Raw genomic sequence first — 23552 nt, 5'->3', positions numbered from 1 at the left:
GTTCATCACAGCTCAGCTCTGCTGTATAATGTCCTCCATGTTGCTGCAGATTGTCTCTGTGAATCAAAAAGTGAACTAAAAGCAGACATTCCCCTCTGTGCTGTCTGTGGGATAAATCACTGCCAGAAATGGTGATATTTCTCATACACACACCTTATTCTGAAAAGTAACGTGAGAGCACAGTTACCCTTTAAATTCAGCTGTGAATCTGTTTAATTAAAGACACTTGTAGGTGCTCTAGGTCAGAAATAATAAATATAAATAAAATCTTTGTGCATATTTTAAAAATGTAAAATTAAAAGAGTAAATCTGTCACAAGGAATATACTTTTAGCCGATGTACGTTCCACAGTGTAACTTGTTGTGTTCTGTAGATCAAGTATTTGGCTGCCGGTTGGATGCTCTTTGTTGTCGTGAGCGCAGTACAATCCCAAAGTTTGTGCGACTTTGCATAGAAGCAGTAAATATAAAAGGTACTTACAAAATATTTTACCTACAACATGGTTTTGTTTTTCACTTACACAAACATTATGGTAACACAATTATTCTTGTGTCTATTCTAGGACTGGATGTTGATGGGATATACAGGGTTAACGGAAATCTATCCATCATACAGAAACTGAGGTTCATTGTAGACAGAGGTAAGTGGTTTCATGTGGTCAGTTCACTAGAGTACAATGAGTTCTTTCATGCTTTGTGACTTGTCATTTGACTTTAGTTTATGACATTTTACTATTAGGCCACATTCACACTAGCAGTATTTGGTCAGTATTTTACCTCAGTATTGGTAAGCCAAAACCAGGAGTGGGTGATAAATACAGAAGTGGTGACGTGTTTCTATTATACTTTTCCTCTGATTGTTCCACTTCTGGTTTTGGCTTTCAAATACTGAGGTAAAATACTGACCAAATACGGAATGTGTGAGCATGGCCTCAGGATTTGTTCACATTGAGTATTTTGACATGGATATGGAACCAGACCCACTCCAAAATCCACATGATGGAGTATTCGAAGAGTATTTGGTCATGTTCAAACACAGATTTTTTATGTGGTTTTTGACACCAATTTTGCACCAAAATCCACATAAAAGAAAAAGCTCCAAATTTGCTTGCTATTCTTCCAATAAGAATTATATTCCACACATTTTTAATGTGTATTAAAAAGCATAATGTCAATGATTTGGTGTCTTTTCTACATGTAAATCTTCACAATAAATTGTGAGAGCATATCCTTTCCAATGGTTTTTAATGTAGATTTTGATCTTCTTCAAAATCTTTGGAAAAATAAACTCAGTGTGAACTGACCCTTCACTGAAATGAATCAGACTGTATCGTCAGTCTTTCCCAGGTGGGAACTGGGATTCACTGTGTTACCAAATATCCTTAATTGATCAGTAGACAACATATTATTTTACAGAAAGGGCAGTAACAACAGACGGACGATATCTTTTTCCGGAACAACTCACCCAAGGTAGCTCTTATGTCCCGCAGCCAAGCTTGTGCACGTGCCAGCTGATATGCCCAATAACCCCACTCTGCCTCGCTGCAATATCTGCAATACGTGTGTCTAAGTGTACAGAGTTATTGTCAGCTTTGCTCTATTTGTATGTTTTATACCAACGTTTTTTGCTGTTTAGGTTGGCCTGAAGATGTCAACGACCCTGTAAAAACTTATACAAAATTAATGTATTTATGTATTAAGGGCTTTCTCAAATTGTTTCTTGAGCAGCTCACAGCTCTGCAATTTCCTTAGGCTATGTTCACACGCTGCAGATTTTGCTGCGGAGCCACAGCGTTTCCGCAGCTGCGGGTCCGCAGCAGTTTCCCATGTGTTTACAGTACAATGTAAACCTATAGGAAACGCAATCCGCAGTGCACATGCTGCGGAAAAAAACGCGCGGAAACACAGCGGTTTACATTCTGCAGCATGTCAATTCTTTGTGCGGATTCCGCAGCGGTTTACACCTGCTCCACAATAGGAAGCCGCAGGTGCAAAACCGCAGGGGAATCCACACAAAATCCGCAATAAATCCACAGTAATTCTGCAGGAAATCCGCAGGTAAAACGCAGTGCCTTTTACCTGTGGTTTTCACAAATCCGCTGCGGAAAAATCCGCAGACCTCAAAAAGACGTGTGCACATACTCTCTAGTTGTTGAAGGCTGGCACTGCTCTTTGAGTGACAGTTCTGGTTAGTTTCCTTGTGCAACTTTCTTTGTTCTGAAGTCTACACTGTTATCACTATATTTTTAAATAGAAATAACAGGGCATTTGACCAAGCATACGGCTCAGGAAAATGAGTGCAAGGATTAGAAGAACTGTTCTGGAAATTGTCGATGCTGGGGGCTGAGGATTGTGATTATGCAGGACTGATAAGAGAAGCTTGTCAGGAGCTAGGAAGGAAAGTGAGCAGATAACTGCTGTTTAAAAAAAAATCAATATGCTGGAAAGAGGTGACTGGAATGTCAGGAGCTAACTCTTCAGCCTGGAGTGTAGCTACTGCCTGCACACTCTGGTCAGACTCTTTTAGTCAGTCTCATTGGTAACAAGCTGTACTCTATATAAGATAAAAGCTATGACAGTCAGAGAACCACAGCAGATAAAAATGCAAGACAGTTGCAAACTTGTTTATTTTCATGTTGTCTCATTAACTAAAGCAATTTAATTATATGAGAATACCCCTTTAATGTTTAAAGAATTGCTGTCTATTTTGCCACCTAATCTGAGAGCAGCATAACGTAAAGACAGATTCCAGTGAGGTACCACTTACTGTAGGTTTTTTTTTTTTTTTTGCTGTTTGCTGTAGATTTGATAAATCACTGTTTTCTCAGCAGGAGATTATCAATGAAGGACTAGTAAGCCAGCTGCAATATAGTAAAGCAGCTCCAATCATGCCCCCACTACTGATTAGCAGCATACTGCCTATGCCCTCTGTACACAGAAAGCTACCCATCAATGGTGTGGATAGGGTTATACAGAGCTCAGCATCCAGAGAACTGCTGCAGAACAGTGATTGTATTAAAATTGTGGCAAGAAGCCCAGTAAGTTACGTATTCAGGGTCTCTGCCTTTACATTATGCTGCTCTCAGATGAGGTTTCAAAACCTTTTGACAGATATTCTTTAAAGATCAACTTTAATTGACATTGTTGGGGATTTGACCTTTTGTCCTAAACAAAGGAGTGCATTATGCTGTATGGAGGCCAATGTGGAGTACATTATAATATATGGAGGCCCATGGGGAGTGCATTATATTATATGGAGGACTATGGGATGCATTATATTATATGGAGTATTTTATATTTTTAGTAACAGTGCTGTCATCTGCTGAGATTCTCCTACATCCACTATTAGGGCTCATTTCCACTGGCGAGAGACAAATCGGTCCGTAATCTGGACCGAAAAAAGGGATGTAGCGTATGTGATTGTCATGCGATTGTCATGCGAGTGTAATGCGAGTGCAATGCGATTTTTAATCGCACCATCCGTTTTACATCCGTATGACATCCGTATGCAATCCGTTTTTTTTCTCTGCAACTATTTTTATACAGTCAGTTACAGGACCATGGACAGTGTTCTAGGCCACAGAATGGTGATGTATCCGTAAAAAACGTACGGAATACGGATGGTCCGTATTCCGTCCTTTTTTTCTCTCGCACCCATTGACTTGCATTGGCGAGTCTCGTCCGAGACTCGCAGCAAATCGCAGCATGCTGCGATTTTTTTCTCAGTCCGATTTCGGCTGAGAAAAAAAATCGCAAATGAAAAGACACCTATTGAATAACATTGGTCCGAGTGCAATCCGATTTTTTATCGGATTGCACTCGTCCGTTTTCCTCGCCAGTGGAAATGAGCCCTTAGAGTGCACCACCATAGTTGTAATCAGGGTTATCTGGTTTGGTTTGGTATCCACTCAGTAGTTCGCCCCCCTGAACCAAAACACTAGCTATGCTTCTGGTGTCACCACTTTTCTGTGTCTGTGACTAACAGATACCTCTCCATTACTAGTCACTAGGCTTGATGCCATTGGACATTAAACAGCTGACATCAACTCCAAAACCATTACCCAGATTGCCAACACACCAGGGCAATCGGAAAGAGCTGAGGCTGAAAGCCAGAATTAGCGCATCTAATGGATGCACCATTTCTGAGGTGACTGAGGACTGGTCTTATTAGGTTAGGGATGGGCCATTATCCATGGACCTTTCCAGCCTATTAATATCAGCCTCCAGCTGTCTGCTTAACCTTTGCTGGTTATTAAAAATAGGGGGGACCCCGCGTAACTTTTTTTTGGGTCCCCCTTTTTAATAACCAGTAAAGGCTAAGCAGACAGATGTGAGCTGATATTAATAGGCTGGGAAGCTCTGTGTTTATCGTCCCCTTCCCTGATTAGTAAGATCAGCTCACAGCTGTCTGCTTTTCCTTAACTGGTTACTAAATATAGGGTGCACCTCACACCATTTTTTTCTTTTATTTGTGAGCTAAATACATGTAAAGTAAACTGCACACAAGGAGCAATGATTATATCTCACTGACAACTTTCTATCTATTCTATTTTGATGGTTCAGGCTGTGAATTTACTGTACATGGCTGATGAAATGTCAGGTTTACTTTGAGATATGTATGTAAAACTCAGACGGCACACGCATGGTTCATAGCCATGCAATTTTTTTCTAGTACCCATTGACTTGCATTGGCGAGTGCAATCTGATTTTCGTAGACAATTGCAGCATGCTGCGATTTTTTTTTTCTCAGTCCGATGCGAGCTGAGAAAAAACTTAGATGAACATGGAATCTTTGACTAACATTGGTCAGAGTGCAATATGATGCTTTCTTGCACTGCAATCATCCTATTTATACGCCAGTGTGAGCGAGTCCTTAGATACAGGATCGATTTCCAGACTGGTATTTTACGATACCTCATGATGCATGTTGCTGTGCTGTCCACATACCATAGTTTGCATTAGGCATATTTCACGCATCAGTTTTTTGCCATCAGGCACAATCCGCCGAATGTTAAAAAAAAGGATGCTTCGCAGATTGTGAAAAACTGAGGCGACTGATCCGATTTTTTGACAGATCCGACTAGCTGATCCAGCTAATTGGATCCTCTAAAATTGGAGCATGCTCAGTTAAAAAAAGGAATCCGTCGCCACATTCTGTCATTTGACGGATCCGGCGCCATAAGGTTCCATTGTAGCAAATGACGGACGGCGACAGATCCGTCGCTGTCCGTTTTTTTGACGGACACAAAAAACTACTATGTCTGTTTTTTCTGGCCGCTGGATAAACAATTTTCGACAGATCTGGCAAAAAACGGATGAAACGTGAGACCTTCCGTCGCTAATACTTTTGCCGGATCCGTTTTTTTTCAGAATTTGACCGATTGAGCCTGAACGCAAAAAACTGATGTGTGAAAGCAGCCTTATGTGGCACTCTTGTAGGGTTCCAGTCCATATACAAGAAGAAAATTAGAACTTGGCACTCCTTTCCAAATAAATTTTCTGAAATAATATATTTATTGCACAAATAGAAAAAACAGAAATATCCACATAAAAAAGCATCCACATACCATAGTTTGCACAGTTGGAGCAGACTGTGGTGTAGCGCAATCATGCTTTAATGGCTATTTATCTTTGTGTATGAATATTACATTTGTGCCGTAGTTGTATGTGTCAGAACGTCCTCTTCTTCTTGAGCAGCTAACAATCTCTGTTTTATGTATCGTTATGATGTGTTGCTCGCTTAATTCAATGTATTCTCCCATTACCGCATACATACATGTGTACTATATTTTACTTATAGCTAATTGAGCCTCTGCCTATATGCAATAAATGCAAACATGGCACTCCAATAATTCCACTATATGTACGGGACATGTTCAGGCATATTTATCAATGCTATCAAATTTTAAGTGCAAACTTAAAGGGAATGTGTCACTAGGTTTTTGCCACCTATTCTGAGACCAAGTTCCTGATTCCAGCAATGTGTCACTTACTGGGCTGCTTGCTGTGGTTTTGATAAAATCACAGTTTTATAGCAGGAGATAATAATCAATAGAGGGCTAGTAAACCTGCCATGTAGTCCTACATATTAATGAGTACTGTTTAACCTCACCCCTACCACTGATTGGAAACTTTCTGCCTATGCACAGTGTGGAAAGAAAGCTGCCAATCAGTGATGTGGGTGGGATTATACAGAGCTCAGCATTCAGAGTGCTGGAAGGTCTGCAGTAAAGAAAACTGACAGTTGGCTGTCAGTCAGTGCCGGGTCGTGGTTACAAACGCCGATCACTATGCACTGAGCAGTGACTGAAACTGTGCCGACCGCACCCCTATGACTGAAAGTCCGAAGCTGTCAGGGGGAATAAAGTTACTTTCCTCCCGGCAGCGGGGCTCTCAGTGTGGGCGCTGGGCAGCTTCAGAACGCTAGTAACCTGCAGTTTAACCCTATATCTGCAAGTTAATAGAGTTTTTTTTTACATGCAAGGTTCCCTTTAGTCTTAAAATGCACCATATTTATCATTATGGTTCATGCTGATAAATCTGGCATATATTTAGAGGGCTTTCTTTATTTCAGAAATGTGCGCACAATATTGTTGCATTATTTTTGTCGCACTGTGTCATATGTTAGACCACACCCCTTTTTCATGAACCATGCCCCCTTTTCATTAGCCACGCCCCTTTATGCGAATCCACACTTTCATGTCAGACAAAGAGCAGAACATTTCTATACTGCATAAGTATGGTGCAAGGTCTAGTAATGACATTTTTAATTATGCAAATTGTGCCCGAATTCTGGCACATTTAGTTTGATAAATATCCCCCATACTGTGGATATGCCATAAATGTCTCAAGTGGGAAAAAAAAACCTTTAGGGGTAAAAAGATGTCAGAAATTACTGAAATTGTCCTATTGACCTAAGTGGGGCATAGAGAAATCCATGTTCTTGCCGTTGAAACAACCTCATCTAGATGAATGGAACCGATTTTCAGCTGCAGAAATTTCTGTGCAAATCTGTGAAATGACCCTTAGTGTATACCCAACAACATACCCGATATTATGGTGTTTAGTTGTCTGGTTTCACAGATTTATAGCACTAAAAATCCAAAAGGGTGAAAAAAACAGAGAACTGAATGTAAACTGCACAATACAGCCTTGGGAGTGAACGAGAAGTGGGTATTGTCTCAGCCAGTACATTGGCGCAGTGCCTTATTATCGGGGTATCTTGTAGGACGGCAGCACTCATGTCTGTCTCAGGTTACTGCATTTTTTGTCTATTAACTGTATATTTTTCGATGATGCAGAGGAGAAGTTGGATCTGGACAGCCCTGATTGGGAAGATATTCATGTCATCACGGGGGCGCTGAAAATGTTCTTCCGCGAACTTCCGGAACCTGTCATCCCTTTCTGTCTGTTTGATGAATTTATAGCTGCGGCTCGTAAGTAGATTTTCTATACATAACCGTCATCAGGCAATAAAATATACATATTATCATGGCTTATCAACATTTTTAGCATAAGGGACCTTAATAATAATAATAATAATAATAATAATAATAATAACAATAAGTTTACCCTAGGGCACCCCTGGCAATTATTTTTAATGGTTACTGTGGGTTAAACACAGGTACTAATAATCACTGCACTTTAATAAAAGTGCATCACAAATGCTTGTTGTTGTTGTTGTTGATCACAGTAAAATGGTTTGAACAAGGTAAAAATGTCAATAAAAATAATTTGGAGACCAGTCCCTTAAAGTAGCATCCCATAATTTTTTTATCCTAGGGCACCCCCTACCAATTATTTTTAAAGGTTACTGTAGGTTATGCACAGGTACTAATTATCACTGCACTTTTTAAGAAAAGTGCATCACAAATGCTTGTTGTTGTTGTTCACAAAAAAGTTTGAACAAGGTAAAAAATTAGAATAAGAATAATTCAGATAGCAGTCCCTTAAAGTAGCACTCTAGATTTTTTTTGTATTATTTACTTCCGTAGCCATAGGTTTTATTTGCCCACAGCTTGTATTAAATTACTTATTGATCGTTTATTTCTACCATTCCCATCCTCGTCTGCACAATGTGATCGAACTCCTAACCAACCAGATCACACAGCATCCCGAAGTATCTTTCTCTATGTTAGCCGGGATGTAATTCTCATAGTCTTCCATTGAGAAAGCGACTTCTGGTCCACATAGGAGTCACTGTGTGAGCCGACTGGTCAGAACGTGAGTCACGTGGTGCAGAAGAAGATGAAAATGAACCGGGCAATGGAATAAGGAAGTGATGAGAAAGTATTCTAAAAAATGTACTGTGCATATAACAACCTGGACTAGCGAGGTAGAAAAGAAAACAAATGAATAAATGTAAAATCTCGGGAGTGCTACTTTAAATAAATTCAGACCCCAGACCAAGCCCCTAAATTATTTAGACCCAAGACCAGTCCCCCAAATAAATTCAGATCAGACTCCTAAATTAATTTACACCAAAGACTGGGCTCCTAAATTAATTCTATCCCCCAAACACTCAAATCTAAGTATATCTTACTAAGGTTAGACCCTTAATTTAGACTTAAATGGAACCTGTCATCCCCCAAAATCGAAGGTGAGATATGCCCACCGGCATCAGGGGCTTATCTACAGCATTCTGTAATGCTGTAGATAAGCCCCCGATGTATCCTAAAAGATGAGAAAAAGAGGTTAGATTATACTCACCCAGGGGCGGTCCCACTGCGGTCCGATCCGATGGGCATCGCGGTCCGGGGCCTCCCATCTTCTTACGATGGCATCCTATTCTTGTCTTCACACTGTGGCTCCGGCGCAGGCGTACTTTGTCTGCCCTGTTGGGGGCAGAGCAAAGTACTGCAGTGCGCAGGGGCCGGGACTCTCTGACCTTTCCCGGTGCCTGCGCACTGCAGGGCAGACAAAGTACGCCTCGACCACCCTCTGCACTAATCCGTACCTCCCACTCTCGTCTCCAATCCTCTGGAATGCTATACCTCAAGATATTAGGACCATCCACAATTTGCATAGTTTTAGGCGTGCCCTCAAAACATAATTGTTCAGAGCGGCCTATCACGTTCCCTAATCAGTCATTTTATGCTTGTGTGTAGCCCAATTTACTATCTCCATCTATCCCCCACCCCCTGAAGATGGCTGGACCATCATTGTAAATACATCATTGTAAATACACACCTGTGCTTTGTATCTCCCCACCTCATGGTAGATTGTAAGGCTATGTGCACATGTAGTGAGGGTCCTCTGCAGGTTCTCCCACAGCGGATTTGATAAATCTGCAGGGCAAAACCGCTGCAGTTATCCCTGCAGATTTATCGCGGTTTGTTTTGCGGTTTCCGCTGCAGGTTTACTCCTATACTATTGATGCTGCATATACAGCAATATGCAGCATCAATAGTAATGTTAAAAATAATTTCAAAAATGGTTTATACTCACCCTCTGACGTCCCGATCTCCTCGGCGCTGCACGCGGCGGTCCGGTTCCAAAGATGCTGTGCGAGAAGGACCTTCGTGACGTCACGTTCATGTGACCGCGACGTCACCGCAGGTCCTGCTCGCACAGCAACTGAGACTGGACAGCCGCGTGCAGCGCTGAGAGGTGAGTATATCATTATTTTTTTATTTTATTTCTTTTTTTTTACACAAATATGGTTCCCAGGGCCTGGAGGAGAGTCTCCTCTCCTCCACCCCGGGTACCATCTGCACATGATCCGCTTACTTCCCGCATAGTGGGCACAGCCCCATGCGGGAAGTTAGCGGATCAATGCATTCCTATGTGTGCAGAATTGCAGCGATTCTGCACAAAGAAATGACATGCTGCGGAATGTAAACCACTGCGTTTCTGCGCGGTTTTTCCCGCAGCACGTGCACAGCGGATTGCGGTTTCCATAGGGTTTACATGTAAATGTAAACGCAATGGAAACTGCTGCGGACCCGCGGTAAAACCCGCAAAGTGTGAACATGGCCTAAGCGCTCACGAGCAGGGTCGTCTTATTGTGCTTTAATTATTGTATTGTTAATGTAGCGCCCCCACTGCCGCAGGGCCGAGGGGTACCCGGTACCGGGCCTCTGAGTCTCTGCTCTGGGGTTGTCACGGTGGCTAGGCCCGGTCCGTGACCCTGCTAAGGGGCGTACAGTAAATAATAGATGTGGATGGTGGTGGTGGTGCGGTGCAGTAAATAACGAGGACACCAGGTTGCAGTCTCTTTACCTCTTTACTGAAGGTCTCTGGGTCCTCAGTCCGGAATACGGTTCGCCAGGCTACGCAAGTCCGGCCGGTCCGATGGCACCTCCAGAGTTCTCCTTACAGGTGGAAATCTGTGCCTTCCTGCTAGCGCTATGTGTTGTGGTCCTCCCCTGCTGTGCTTACGGGTTAGTCCCCACAACTGTTGTGTCTGTTTCTCGTGTTCCCTCACAACTCGATTAGATGATCTTCTGCTAATCTTCCGTCCCTCCCTGATGTTACGGTTAGGACGGCACCCGTATGACGGGTAGGCTCGGAGCTCTTCCGGGACCCTAGAGTCGCCCCTCTCCACAGGTTGCCCCCTATGTCTTAGTAGGTGATATAGGTGAGACAGCCCGCCTATGACTGACTGTCCTGCCGTTGGTTTGAAGTATTGCTTGAAGCCAGATTTATAAATACTTACTCGGCGTTCCGGCCGCCGGTTGTGCGCCTCAGTAGAATGTTGCCTCGGTCTCACAGCACGACTCCTACTGGTATTTCTCCTTGTCGCTTTGATCTCGTTTCTCACTCAGCACAATCTATCTCGCTTCTAATCCTTCCTTGGGCACCGCCGCTATACTGAGCAGGCACGGTCCCGTGACGTTCTCTCAAGTTGCCAGGCCTCTGTCAGGATCCCACCCCTGACAGGGACCCTACCGAATCTTCCCCCACAACACCCTCTGCCACAAGGTGTTGCCTGGTTCCAACCCAGTCAGCTTTCTCATCTAACTTCCTGCCTGACCCCCAGTTTTCCCACAGTGGTGAGGAGTGGCCTAATAAATAGCACCCTTAGCTCCCCCTGGAGGCCCGACTGTGAAATGTATTGGTGTATGTGATACCTGGTCAGATGAACTCCTTCAGTGCCATCAGACGTACTATAGCTCCTCTTAGTGGCGGAGCCACAGTACTGCAACGACCAGGGCTCTGGGGCGCTGCACTAACGTTGTCGCTTATGACTGTTGTGTTTGAAACTGTTAAACTGTAAAGCGCTGCGGAATATGTTGGCGCTATATAAATAAAGATTATCATTATTATTATAATACTCCAAAGAAAATTGCTTTAACACGGCTAAAGTAAACAATTAAAAGTTCAGTTTGTTATAAATTCAAATAAAACTATGAATAAAAGAGTCAGATACAACACCACAAGTACAGAACACTACGTGGGTACACCTGAAAATAAAGAAGTAAATGGTTCTGGTAAGAGCCTCACATGCACGGAAATATTACTTTCTAAGTGTACACACAATAACTAAATAAGTGCAAATATAGTAGTTAATTATCATATTGTATATTTGCACATAAATATTTTACGTATAGATACTCAATATGTGCAATATACACAACACAGTAGCAATCATAGTGATAAAATAGAAATCGCAAGTTCCCGGTAATAACATGAATCATATTGCACTAAGCCCTGTAATGTAGCAGCATAATTGTGAATATATACGGAACATAGTATATCAAAGGTATAGGATAATGCAATACAGTCAAAAGCCTATTATGTAATATCAGGTCTGAGAGGTATAATTAACTAATTAACTAAGGGCAATGAGCGGGACCCACAACACCCGACGCTCGTTTCGCTTGGAAATGCTTTGTCCAGGGGTTGCATGTGAGGCTCTTACCAGGACTATTTACTTCTTTATTTTTGGGTGTACCCGCCTAGTGTTCTGTACTTTTGGTGTTGTATCTGACTCTTTTATTCATTGTTTTATTTGAATTTATAATAAACTGAACTTTTAAATGTTTACTTTAGCCGTGTCAAAGCAATTTTCTTTGGAGTATTATTGGTGTTTTGTCTTAAGGCTGTTTACATAGGATAACGTCGGTGTATTCATACCTGAACATAGCCATTGCCGTACCTTGCATTACAGATATAAACACAACTCAAAAATTGACCTGGGCACATTAGTATCACAATCTCAGTGGCTGCATATTGGAAACATTGCTGATTCAAGGTGTAGTCATGGCACTGAGGCCAGACATTGGTGGTCTGCACATAATAGGTGTTCACCCCCAACAATCCATGGCCCAATGTCCTTGTGTTATATCGAGGCCAACATTGAGGCTTCATTACTGAACTTACAGCCATATTCTAAGACGCCATTACTGTTATTAGTGAGGTCTCCCAACTACGACCCCCTCCTCCCTTACTAGTTATGACACGTTCTCTAAATTATCAACCTTTTTTTTCTGAACAGAAATTTCTGATGTCGATGAAAAAGTGCAAATCATGAGAGAACTGGTGAGAAATCTCCCAGAACCAAACCATGACACCTTGAGCTACATAATATGCCATCTAAACAGGTACGAATGATTTTTCTAAAATGTAAAATTACAATCGAAACAAATATAGAAAAATATATGTATCTCTCCAAATCTCAGGTCGGCTGGGGGAGCTGGGGACTTCACTATTATATTCCTAGAGCTACAAGTGAATCACACACATAATGTACCACGTGGATTCTGGTGGGAAATTTCTTCAACACGATACATTAAAGGGAACCTGTCATGGCTGCAGACTGGTATATTTTCCTTTCAAACACTTTGGCATTTCAGAGAAGATATACTTTACAGATCCAGCTGGGGACCATAGCCGGAGACGAGACTCATCCAATGCTGCCCCGTCCTGCTCTGCCCTGCACTAATTCAGGTGATTGCCTCGTCTATCCCTATGGCTGGACCTTTCAACTATGTTTTCTCTAAAACAACTCAGCGTCTCAGATAAAATATAGCTGTCTGCAATCATGCAGCCAGGCTGTGAGTCGTGATGCCTGCGATTTGGGCAGCATGAATCAGGTGACAGGTTCCCAATAAGTATTTTTTTTAATAGCAATTTAAGTTTTGCTCGGCGAATAAGCCTCCTTAGATTGGCACGCCAGAGCAGGCATGTCACTCTCCAGAAGGAGAAACGTTACCCCTTAGACCTTAGTCCCCTGCCTCTCACCTAGCCAAATCAGTTCTCATACTTTGCACTGATGAGGGGCAATGCCCCGAAACACCGTGTCTGCAAACTGAGATTCTGGTTTGGCTTTTATCCTAAGTCATATTTCAAGGCTCGTTAAAGGGTCGATAGTGACTTGTAGGATCGCTGCTTCCAACAAGTGGCGCTATAGAGTTCAAGTCCTCTTCTTCTCTGAAGAGCCAAGTTGCATATTAGTTTTAGAATAGTTTTTTATCTTCAGTTAACCTGTAGATGGCACCAGAGTACCTCAGCGGCACACTGCCTAGGACACCTCTGCTGTTTACGGCCCTAGTCATCTAAATTACTATGAACTTGAGAGAATTGGATGACTTGCTGTGGTGTAATAGGCCTAATATATGAAATGCAGTCAAAATATGGAACATGCAGGCAAAATATTCCCATAACCTAATGACAGCTATTACTCTAAGACAAGCTGTAAATGTAAGAATCTGTTTGACTGGGAGGGAGAGACAGATGTGAGGAAATATGGTGCTACGGTACAAAATGTTTCATGAGATCGCTCATCAGTCTTTATTTATATAACTACAATTTTATATAGACGTAAAGGATATTTCTACTTTCGAACTACCCCCCCCCAAAAAAATAAAAATGTAAATGTGGAGTATCATTTTTATATTTATCACCAATATTCATCAATTCCAGGATAAGTGCTTGCTAGTCGACCCAATTAGTATACATCGGTAATTGGCATTTCGCCTCCTTCAAGGATCATGTGACCAGACCTGTCCATCAGCCTCCTCCAATAGGAAAACATTGCACATGGAAAATCTGCTTTCAATTGGTGGAGAGTGAAGGGCAGGTCTGGTCACATGATGCTCCTAGCAGCCGCCCACAACAGGTACACTGGGATTCTAGAAATGAGTACCGGAAAGATATACAGTCTGTGAAAAAGACTTTATTAAAAAGCAAAGGTGGAGAGCATATATTACTTATATATTAGTAAGTGCTATAAAATCACGTCACCAACACATTTGTGGAAATAAAATGGAGAACCCCTCTAAGGTTAAATATAATAAGTATTTATTGCAAGTGTCTCTTTAAGAACCGGCTGCTGGTATGTAGCGCTTGGCTCCTGCATCACATTTTGGCAGGGCTGTCTTTGGAAGGGGAAAGTTGAGTAACCAGCTGATACAGGCCTGCTGTCCGTGGCCAACTATTGAGCAGGAAGCTGGGGATTGCGAAGTCTCCGAAGTGCATGCAATCCGAGTGTAATGTTAGATCACTGCGTTTCACGACATTGCCCACGGACTATGAAAATGTACATGAGTGTCTCTTGCAGATTTTTTTTTAGTATTTATGGATATTGGAAATCTCAACTACATGTTTAGCTTGTTTGCATGATACCAGGTTGCTGTGCTTTTCCCCCCATTTGTTTAACTGTAATACGCAGCAACATCAAGTCAGTACTTAGCCAAATGCTGTGTTTTAGGTATAGGAGTTGTAAGGGTTAAAGGCCAGCTTACATGAAGGCTACATTCACACAAGCGCGTAAGTGAACAGTTGAGAACACATGGATGCTACGGAGTGCAGTCATTTTTTTTCTCTCAATTCCACACACTTGAATGGCTGAGTCCGATCTGCAAAAACTGATCAGAGTAGGACACATAGTGAGTTTTATTTAGATTGGGTAAATGCAAAAAATCAAAGGTCGCACACCCTTCAGGAGCACCCTGCGGACCATGATGAGCGTACCCTCCACCACCCTGTATGAGCTGAAGCTCTTTGTCAGTGGCTGAGCTAACCAAGGTGTCCCAATCCTACAAGGTATATAGTCTACCAGGTATGCCACTGATTATGACAAGCCATATCTTTGGCTGTTCTGTTTCAAAAAGTCCTGCAAAATGTACTTAGTTGCCCAACTTGGTGTCAATCTAACCTTATCAAGCTGACTCATTTTATGGTGGATGTTGTAAAAATAGGAATCCGTTGGGTGCATCTTCGCCCGGAAATGTGAGCTTACAGTCTTCCAAATTGGAGAGCAAATAATGGAGTACACTGAATACATTCCATCCCACCTACTAGAAACCTGGGAGCTTTCTTGGAGAAGGGGCACAAATATAGGCACTATAGTATAAACAGATGCGCCCATACCTGCTATAATTTATAACAGAAAGGACCCATGGACACGACCGATTATATCGGACGAGTGTTATGCATGGTTTTCACAGATTTCACTGGTACCCATGATATCCTATGAGACTGTGCACATGTCCAAGTTTTTCCTTGGATCGAGTGTCGGATCAAAATCGGCAATGCAATTCTAAGAGTCCATGAAGAGCATGGACCGCACTTGGATGATATCCGATTTTCACAGACAGGCTGAATCGAGTGAGTGGAGAAAATATTTTTTTCTTTCCACTTCTGAGAAAACCTGATGCCACTGTGATCAAACTCTGAATAGAATAATCGGACTGTTTTTCTCGGATGGAGAGAAAACGGTGGCGGGCACCTACCCAAACCTGCCTCATTGACATTATACATTCACATTCATAGACATTATCTTTGTATCTGTGCAATGAAATAGTAGAAAATTGAAATCAGAAGAATGACTAAGCCGGATGGTGGTATTTTTTTAAATAAACACGTATTACGCTGGCCGCCCACAACTGTCCCACAGAGATTCTAGAAATGAGAAGCCATTAACCAAAAGCCCAGGTGATATTAATTTAGAATGAAGGGCTTGGTCCCCCTCCAGCTGCAGAACAACTCAGATGTATTCTCATGCTACCAGAATGTGTCTTGTGTCAGAGTCCGGAAATGACATCCTGGGGTTAATACGTACACGAAGAATGAAAATCCCCCTCTACACTCCTGGTCTGGGATTTACTGCCTTCAGTTGTGGCGCAAGGAATAGTGCTACCTCTTCCCTGAGCTGTTACTGACCATTTGCTTACATGAATCAGCTATTGCTCTGTACAGGAAATCAGAAACAGACACTTTCCGATCCATGAATAACAAAAATCCAATATATTGGAGGAAACCACCGAGGGTGATTATGCACTTGTGCATTGTAATTTATGAAAGTGGCTGGTATTCGCCTCCCAACCAAATACACAGGGAAATTTATCAGCAATATCATATAGTAGAAAAATATCATAAGGCATAAAACTGGTGCAAATGACATATACCAAAAATGACCCATGTACGTAAATATGGTTTATGCCTGGCTGGCTTATGGTATATTTGCACACAGCTGCTTTATATGCTGTGATTACTGCAACTGTCCCATTCATTTAAATAGGACTTCCATGCTGTAATAACAGCACCATCCAGAGAAATGGAACTGATTTTTCACTCCTATGAATCAATTTGGCAATGATTTTTTACCTCCACTGAATCTGAAAATGAAAGTGAAGGAACTTTGTTTATGATCTTGAGTGTAAAGCTGGGTTCACACAAAATTTAAAATGATTCATCCAGAACAGATTATTTTTCATCCATATTGTCACCCACAAGCTATCAGTTTGTCAGCATATGTCAGGTTTTTACTTTTGTATGACATCCTTATAGCATCCGTTTTACATCAACAATTTAAAATATATTAATAGGCCAAATTCAGTTTTTACGTTAGCAATTACAATGAATCTCTTTTAGAACACGTGGCATACGAATGGTTAGTAATCCTTATTTGGTTCATGTTTTCTCTATCGCCTCTCATTGGGGGACACAGGAACCATGGGTGTATGCTGCTGACACTATGCACAAGAAAAGTTAGCTCCTGCTCTGCAGTGTACACCCCACCGACTGGCATTATGCACTTCAGTTTAGCTTAGTGTCAGTAGGAGGTGGACACGGGTCTTTGATTAGACCCTTATCTACCTCATCTACCTTATCTACCTCAATGTGCGTTTTCCAGAAGGCATACAGGGTGAACAGTCACACCTGTATTCCCACAAGGCAGACTATGAGTACGGCGTGTACTGCCACCCCGTATCCTCATAGATCCCTCTCCAGGACTAAGATCCTAGCACACAAGCGTGCTCAGAAGTCCGGTCCTGGCTCCGTCCCTCACCCACTCGCCCACCAGAGCCTGTCGGTTGGAGGAGACGAGGACATCCACCATCAGCTCCATGGACGTCTGATACCTTTCCCAAGAGGTTAGTAACGGATGACATGGGATGTTTTTAGGTGAGTATTCTAGTCGCGGGGGTCCCTTGGGTTCCCTTTTTTCTTGCCGTGTTTCCAGGCCACCTTTTGGCCTGGTTGGCGTTCCTAAAGGGGTCCCGGGAATTGGCAGGGGTTATCGCTGCATTTGCAGCACTTTCTCTGTGCCCTGCCCGATGGTCCTATCTGGCGCGGCGGCCTTACAGGCAGCCGCGTTACCTTTCCTACAACCACACTGAGCACCGCCGCGGCCCTCTCCAGCGGTTGCCGCTTTCCGTGCTGCTCCAGAAGCTGCAGCCGGGCAGCGCCAGCACCGCAGTTTCTCCGGCGGTCGCCGGCTCCTAATTTAGGCCCCGGCTTCCCCCGGGGTCTACTCCCGGCAGCACGATCCTGCGGCAACGCTTCCCCTTCTTTATGCAGCGGCCTTGCAGGCTGCCGTGCCGCAGAAGCCGCATCTCCAGCCGGGCAGCGCCGGCGCCGCGGCCCTCTCAGGCGGTCGCCGACTTCTAATTTAGGTCCCGGCTTCTCCTGGGGCCTACTTCCGGCGACACCTCCCTGCCCACTTCCTCCTTTCTCGGCAGGCTTTTCTCCTGCCCGACCATCAGCCCTCGGCGTTGCTCCGCCCACCGGCGCCATCTTAGTGCACCCACGCACGCCTCTTCTCTCCTCGGTGCTCGGCAGTGGACGACTACGGGCCAGATCCCTTTGGCTGCACTGCTGCAGGATCCGCATTCCCTTCCATGAAGGCTTTCTTCCCTGAGGGACCATCTTCAAGCTGGGCTGCGTTTTCCGTCTGGAACCGCTTCGTCTGCGTGAGTAGCTGCACTGCAGACTGACACTTTCCTCTGCCCCCCTTCCCCTAACCTTTTGGCATTTTCTTCAGGGACCTTTTTCAAAATGTCTACCTCTAAAGGGGGCCGCTCTCGTCCTCCTACTTCTTCCTCTAAGTCCTCTGCCTTAGTCAAATACTTTGCATGTTCGTCTTGTAACTGCAAACTTCCCTCAGGTCAGTCCTCTCCACTCTGTCAGGCCTGCAGCAACCCGATTGTTCCCACCGCCCAGGATCCCCGGCCGCTCCGCTTGAGAGCGATACCCCCACCCAAGGCTGGGTTTCCTCTCTGTCCCAATCGGTGGCGGATCTAACACGGGTGTCTCAAACTCTGGTGTCAGTGCTGGACCGATTACCCCTGCAGACTCCCGCAGTAGCCAGCGGGTCGCAGGAAGCTCCGTCTGAGCCCTCCATTGCAAGCCGCAAAAGGTCCAGACAGGAATGCCGGTCTGAGCCCTCTTCTCACTCCATCTCACCACACAGTCCTTCTCTGCGGTCGACTTCCCCCCGGTCCTCCTCCTCTGAGTCAGGCGAGGCCTTCTCAGATGCACCTTCAGAGGATGTTTCGGAGCTGGATTCGAACCAAATCGCTACCATGAGGGATATGGTTCAGAATCTCATTGGAGCGATAAATCAAACCTGTGGCATCAAGGAGTCCTCTACGGAACCCGCAGATCAGGCAGTTTCGTTTAGACGGGCTATACCACCTTCCAAGTTTTTCGCTCCTCACCCTGAATTCGAGGAGATTATGACTAGAGAAAGAGAGAACCCGACCAGACGCTTTCAGAGAGGAAAGCGACTTGGCGTTTTATATCCCTTTTCTCTGGAGCTCACCGCTAATTGGACTGCTTCTCCTTCGGTGGACCCTCCAGTTTCCAGACTGTCCACCAACACGGTCCTCCCACTGTCCGGCGGAGCATCTCTGAAGGATTCTAATGATAGAGTCATAGAATCTTTTGCAAAGTCAGCCTTTGAAGCGGCCTCAGCTAGTCTTTGCCCGGCCTTTGCTTCCACTTGGCTTTCAAAATCCATATCCAAATGGGCCAAACGGCTCCGTCAGGGCATTTTGGACGGAGCTCCACCCGGACAGCTGGCGGAACTTGCTAACCAGATTTCTCACACAGGTGAATATCTGGTCTCCGCCTCCCTGGATGCCGTGTCTTGTGCGGCTCAGGCGTCCAGCAACGCGGTCGCCATCCGCCGGACCGTTTGGCTTAAAGCCTGGCAGGCGGATTTGTCTTCCAAAAAGTCCCATACCAGCCTGCCCTTTCAGGGGTCTCGTCTCTTTGGTTCTAAGCTGGACCAAATCATTAAGGACGCCACCGGGGGCACAAGTTCTCTTCTTCCCCAGGCCAAGCCTCGTCGTCCTCCTCCAAGACTTCAATTTCGGTCTTTTCGGCCTTTTCGTCGCTTCGCTGTATCAAACTCCTTTTCCCAGCAGCAACAGAGGCCACAGGCACGTCAAGAGAAGAAGACGGTATCCTTTAGGCCCACTCCTTCCTGGCATCCTCGCTACTCCCATGGTAGATCCTCCAGGTCCAGGACTGGGAGAACCACCTCGGCATGACTCTCGGCAAGAACCCAGCCCATCTCCCAGACTGGGCGGCCGTCTCCTCTTCTTCAGGGATGTCTGGATCTCTTCAGTAGAGGACGCATGGGTCAGGGAAGTTGTATCCTCGGGATACAAGATAGAGTTTGTTTCACGACCCCGGGATCGTTTCTTCGAATCCTGGCCTCCAAGAGACCCTGCTCTAGTTCCGGGTTTCTTCGCAGCCATCGCTTCTCTCCTCAAAGCCGGGGTAATCGTTCCCGTCCCAGAAAAAGAATGGTTCACAGGTTTCTATTCAAACCTTTTTGTGGTACCGAAAAAAGACGGCAAGGTGCGTCCCATTCTGGATCTAAAATTGCTGAACAAGAGAGTTCGTCTGAAGCACTTCAGGATGGAATCCCTTCGTTCAGTAATTGCTTCCATGGAGGCTCAGGAATTTCTGTGTTCCATAGATATTCAGGATGCCTACCTCCATGTCCCGATATTCCCGGGACATCACCGATACCTGCGCTTTGTGGTGCTCCAGGAACATTTTCAGTTCGTCGCCCTGCCGTTCGGTCTTGCAACCGCCCCAAGAGTTTTCACGAAGATCATGGCGGCGCTGATGGCCATCTTGAGGGTCAGAGGCCTAGTTCTCTTTCCATACCTCGACGACATCCTCATCAAGGCTCCGTCCTTTTCTCAGGCTCACGAAAGCCTGTCCATCGTTCTCGACACCCTAGCCCGTTTCGGGTGGCTGGTCAACCAGAAGAAGTTCTGCCTTATTCCTTCTCAGCGCATCATCTTTCTGGGCATGCTCTTTGACACTCGTCAGACCAAAGTCTTTCTTCCTGAAGACAAGAGATCCATCCTTCATCGGGACATACGCTTGCTCCAGGGTCCTCGGCCTCCCTCCTTCCGATCGGCCATGAAGGTTCTGGGGAAGATGGTAGCAACATTGGAAGCAATTCCCTTCGCCCAATTTCATTCACGACCCCTTCAGCAAGCCATTCTGCATCAGTGGGACAGGTCTGTCTTCTCTCTGGATCGTCCGATCCGACTCCCTCCCCGGGTCAAACGGTCTCTCAACTGGTGGCTGATGTCACCTCTGATCTCCCAGGGCAGGTCCTTCCTTCCAGTTCACTGGCAAGTGGTGACAATGGACGCCAGCCTGCTCGGCAGGGGTGCGGTGTTTCGCCACCTGACTGTCCAGGGCCATTGGTCGGCGCAGGAGTCAACTCTGCCGATCAATGTCCTAGAGATTCGGGCCATTTTTCTGTCCCTCCGTCAATGGGAAAGGATTCTCAAGGGCCTACCTATCTGAATCCAGACGGACAACGCTACGGCTGTGGCTTATGTCAACCATCAGGGGGGACTCGGAGTTCCTTGGCCCTTGCCGAGGTATCCAAGATTCTCCTCTGGGCAGAGGCAACGGTTTCGGTGATATCCGCGGTTCATATCCCCGGCGTGGACAATTGGGCCGCCGACATCCTCAGCCGCGAGGAAGGTTCCTCAGTTCATCTCCAGGTCTCGCAATCCTCTTGCAGTGGGTGTCGATGCTCTGGCCATTCCTTGGTCACGGTTCGCGCTGCCCTACCTGTTCCCACCCCTTCCCTTGCTTCCCAAACTGTTGAGAAAGATCAAAGCGGAAGGGGTGCCGGTCATTCTGATCACCCCGGATTGGTCCAGGAGAGCTTGGTTCGCGGAGATCGTCAACCTTCTCGTGGACGCCCCCTGGCGCCTTCCAGACAGGCCCGATCTGCTGTCTCAGGGTCCGCTCTGCCACCCGAATTCTCGGTCGCTCAATTTAACGGCGTGGCTGTTGAGACCGCAGTTCTAAGTGTGTCCGGCCTTTCGGACCGGGTGATTCTCACCATGATCCAGGCTCGGAAGCCTTCGTCTTCCAGGATCTACTATCGTACCTGGAAGGCTTACTTCCGTTGGTGCGAGTCCAACCGCGTTTCATCTATGTCCTTTTCCCTGCCTTCCATCTTGGCCTTTCTTCAGGCAGGACTGAATTTGGGCCTTGCTCTTAATTCCCTAAAGGGCCAAGTTTCTGCACTCTCCATCCTTTTTCAGAAGACTTTATCTTCTCGGCCACAGGTTAAGACCTTCCTTCAAGGAGCAGCCCATGCTGTCCCTCTGTATAGGGCCCCGGTGGATTCATGGGATCTAAATTTGGTAATGGACGTTCTGAGGGTTTCCCCCTTGGAGCCTCACAGGGAGATTCCCCTGTCAGTCCTATCGTGGAAGGTGGCCTTTCTTGTGGCCATCACTTCTATCCGCCGCATTTCCGAGTTGGCGGCCCTCTCTTGCCGACCTCCGTTCTTGGTCATTCACCAGGACAAGGTAGTCCTCAGGCTTCCGCCTTCCTTCCTTCTTAAGGTGGTTTCCACCTTCCACCTCAACGAGGACATCGTGCTACCTTCCTTTTGTCCAGCTCCGACTCATCCTCTGGAGCGATCGTTAAACAAACTGGACCTCGTCAGGGCAGTGAGGATCTACCTGACTAGAACGGCCATTTTCCGGAAGACAAATGCTCTTTTCGTCATTCCTGATGGCACGCGTAGAGGCCTGCCGGCTTCCAAGGCGACTATTGCTCGCTGGATCAGAACGGCAATTTTGGAGGCTTATCGGGTCAAGAGCAGAGTGCCCCCTCCTGGGATAAAGGCTCACTCTACCCGGGCAGTCGGCGCCTCCTGGGCGGTACACCACAGGGCTTCCGCCCTACAGCTTTGCAAAGCGACAACCTGGTCTTCCATCCACACGTTCGCCAAATTTTACAAGGTCCATACCTACGCTTCGGCGGACGCCAGCCTAGGCAGAAGGATCCTGCAGGCGGCAGTGGTGAGTCCTCTGACCTGATGGGACGTCCCATGATTCCTGTGTCCCCCAATGAGAGGCGATAGAGAAAACAGGATTTTTGGTTGCTTACCGTAAAATCTGTTTCTCAGAGCCTTCATTGGGGGACACAGCACCCTCCCATGTTGTTCAGTTTTCTGTTGTTCTGTGTTCTATGACTGTTCTCATGTTTACAGTTCTCATGTTTGTGGTTATGTTATTTCAACCTTATTATTTTCTCCTACTGCTTTCTCACTAACTGAAGTGCATAATGCCAGTCGGTGGGGTGTACACTGCAGAGGAGGAGCTAACTTTTTTTGTGCATAGTGTCAGCCTCCTAGTGGCAGCAGCATACACCCATGGTTCCTGTGTCCCCCAATGAAGGCTCCGAGAAACAGATTTTACGGTAAGCAACCAAAAATCCTGTTTTTCTTCAGCGCGCCCAAGAAAGGCTTCAGGGTACCCAAAAAAAGAGCAGTAAATATCAGGATCATCTCCTAAGGAGGATTCAGCTTCGGGAACAATTTAATGCAGTGTTTGTTTAGGAATGGCAGGTGTAAGAGCATCTGCTCGCACAGTGAGGCCAGGGTTTTTAGAGGCTGATCTGGTGTCAAGAAAGGCGGCAAAGAAGTCTTGTCTCTCGAAGAACATCAAGGAAAGGGCTCGTTCTCACTTGCTATGCAATCAGACGAGTACAATCCGAGAAAAAAATCGTCTAAGTCTATAGGTACATGTGAAACATTGCACTGCACTCGGATATCACCTGAGTGCAGTGCGATTCCAGCCAACACCGGCAGCAGAGGAGATGGAGAGATTACTTTCTCCGTCTCCTCCGCAGCTGTGCTCCGATTCTCTCATGTGAGAGGATCGGAGCGCAGAGCACTGACACTTGGCTCCCGCTCGCAGCTCTTTTTGATTTGCTTTTGCATCGGATGTGATTCGCCTGTGTGATCCCGGCAAAAGATTGACATTCAACATAAAGTACATGGATTAAGGAGGGGGGAGTTGATTTTCTCTGAAGAAGCCC

At 45.4% G+C, this 23552-nt stretch overlaps 1 protein-coding gene across 5 annotated transcripts in view; it reads left to right on the top strand.

Annotated features, from left to right (window-relative positions):
- The window catches only part of ARHGAP9 (Rho GTPase activating protein 9), a 294422-nt gene that overhangs the window by 250613 nt on the left and 20257 nt on the right, over nt 1–23552 (top strand). For 3 of the 5 annotated variants that reach the window (XM_077297732.1, XM_077297730.1, XM_077297734.1), the window contains 5 exons: nt 374–472; nt 563–640; nt 1416–1469; nt 7301–7435; nt 12439–12544. In XM_077297732.1, the coding sequence (XP_077153847.1) occupies nt 374–472; nt 563–640; nt 1416–1469; nt 7301–7435; nt 12439–12544 (472 nt within the window). The remainder of the gene's footprint in view (nt 1–373; nt 473–562; nt 641–1415; nt 1470–7300; nt 7436–12438; nt 12545–23552) is intronic. The other 2 variants (XM_077297733.1, XM_077297731.1) reach the window with 1 other exon arrangement.

The sequence above is a fragment of the Ranitomeya variabilis genome, chromosome 3 (assembly GCF_051348905.1).
Source record: "Ranitomeya variabilis isolate aRanVar5 chromosome 3, aRanVar5.hap1, whole genome shotgun sequence".
Classification (NCBI taxonomy): Eukaryota; Metazoa; Chordata; class Amphibia; order Anura; family Dendrobatidae; genus Ranitomeya; species Ranitomeya variabilis.
Note: the sequence above shows the minus strand (reverse complement) of the source record. Positions and strands in the feature narration are given on the sequence as shown.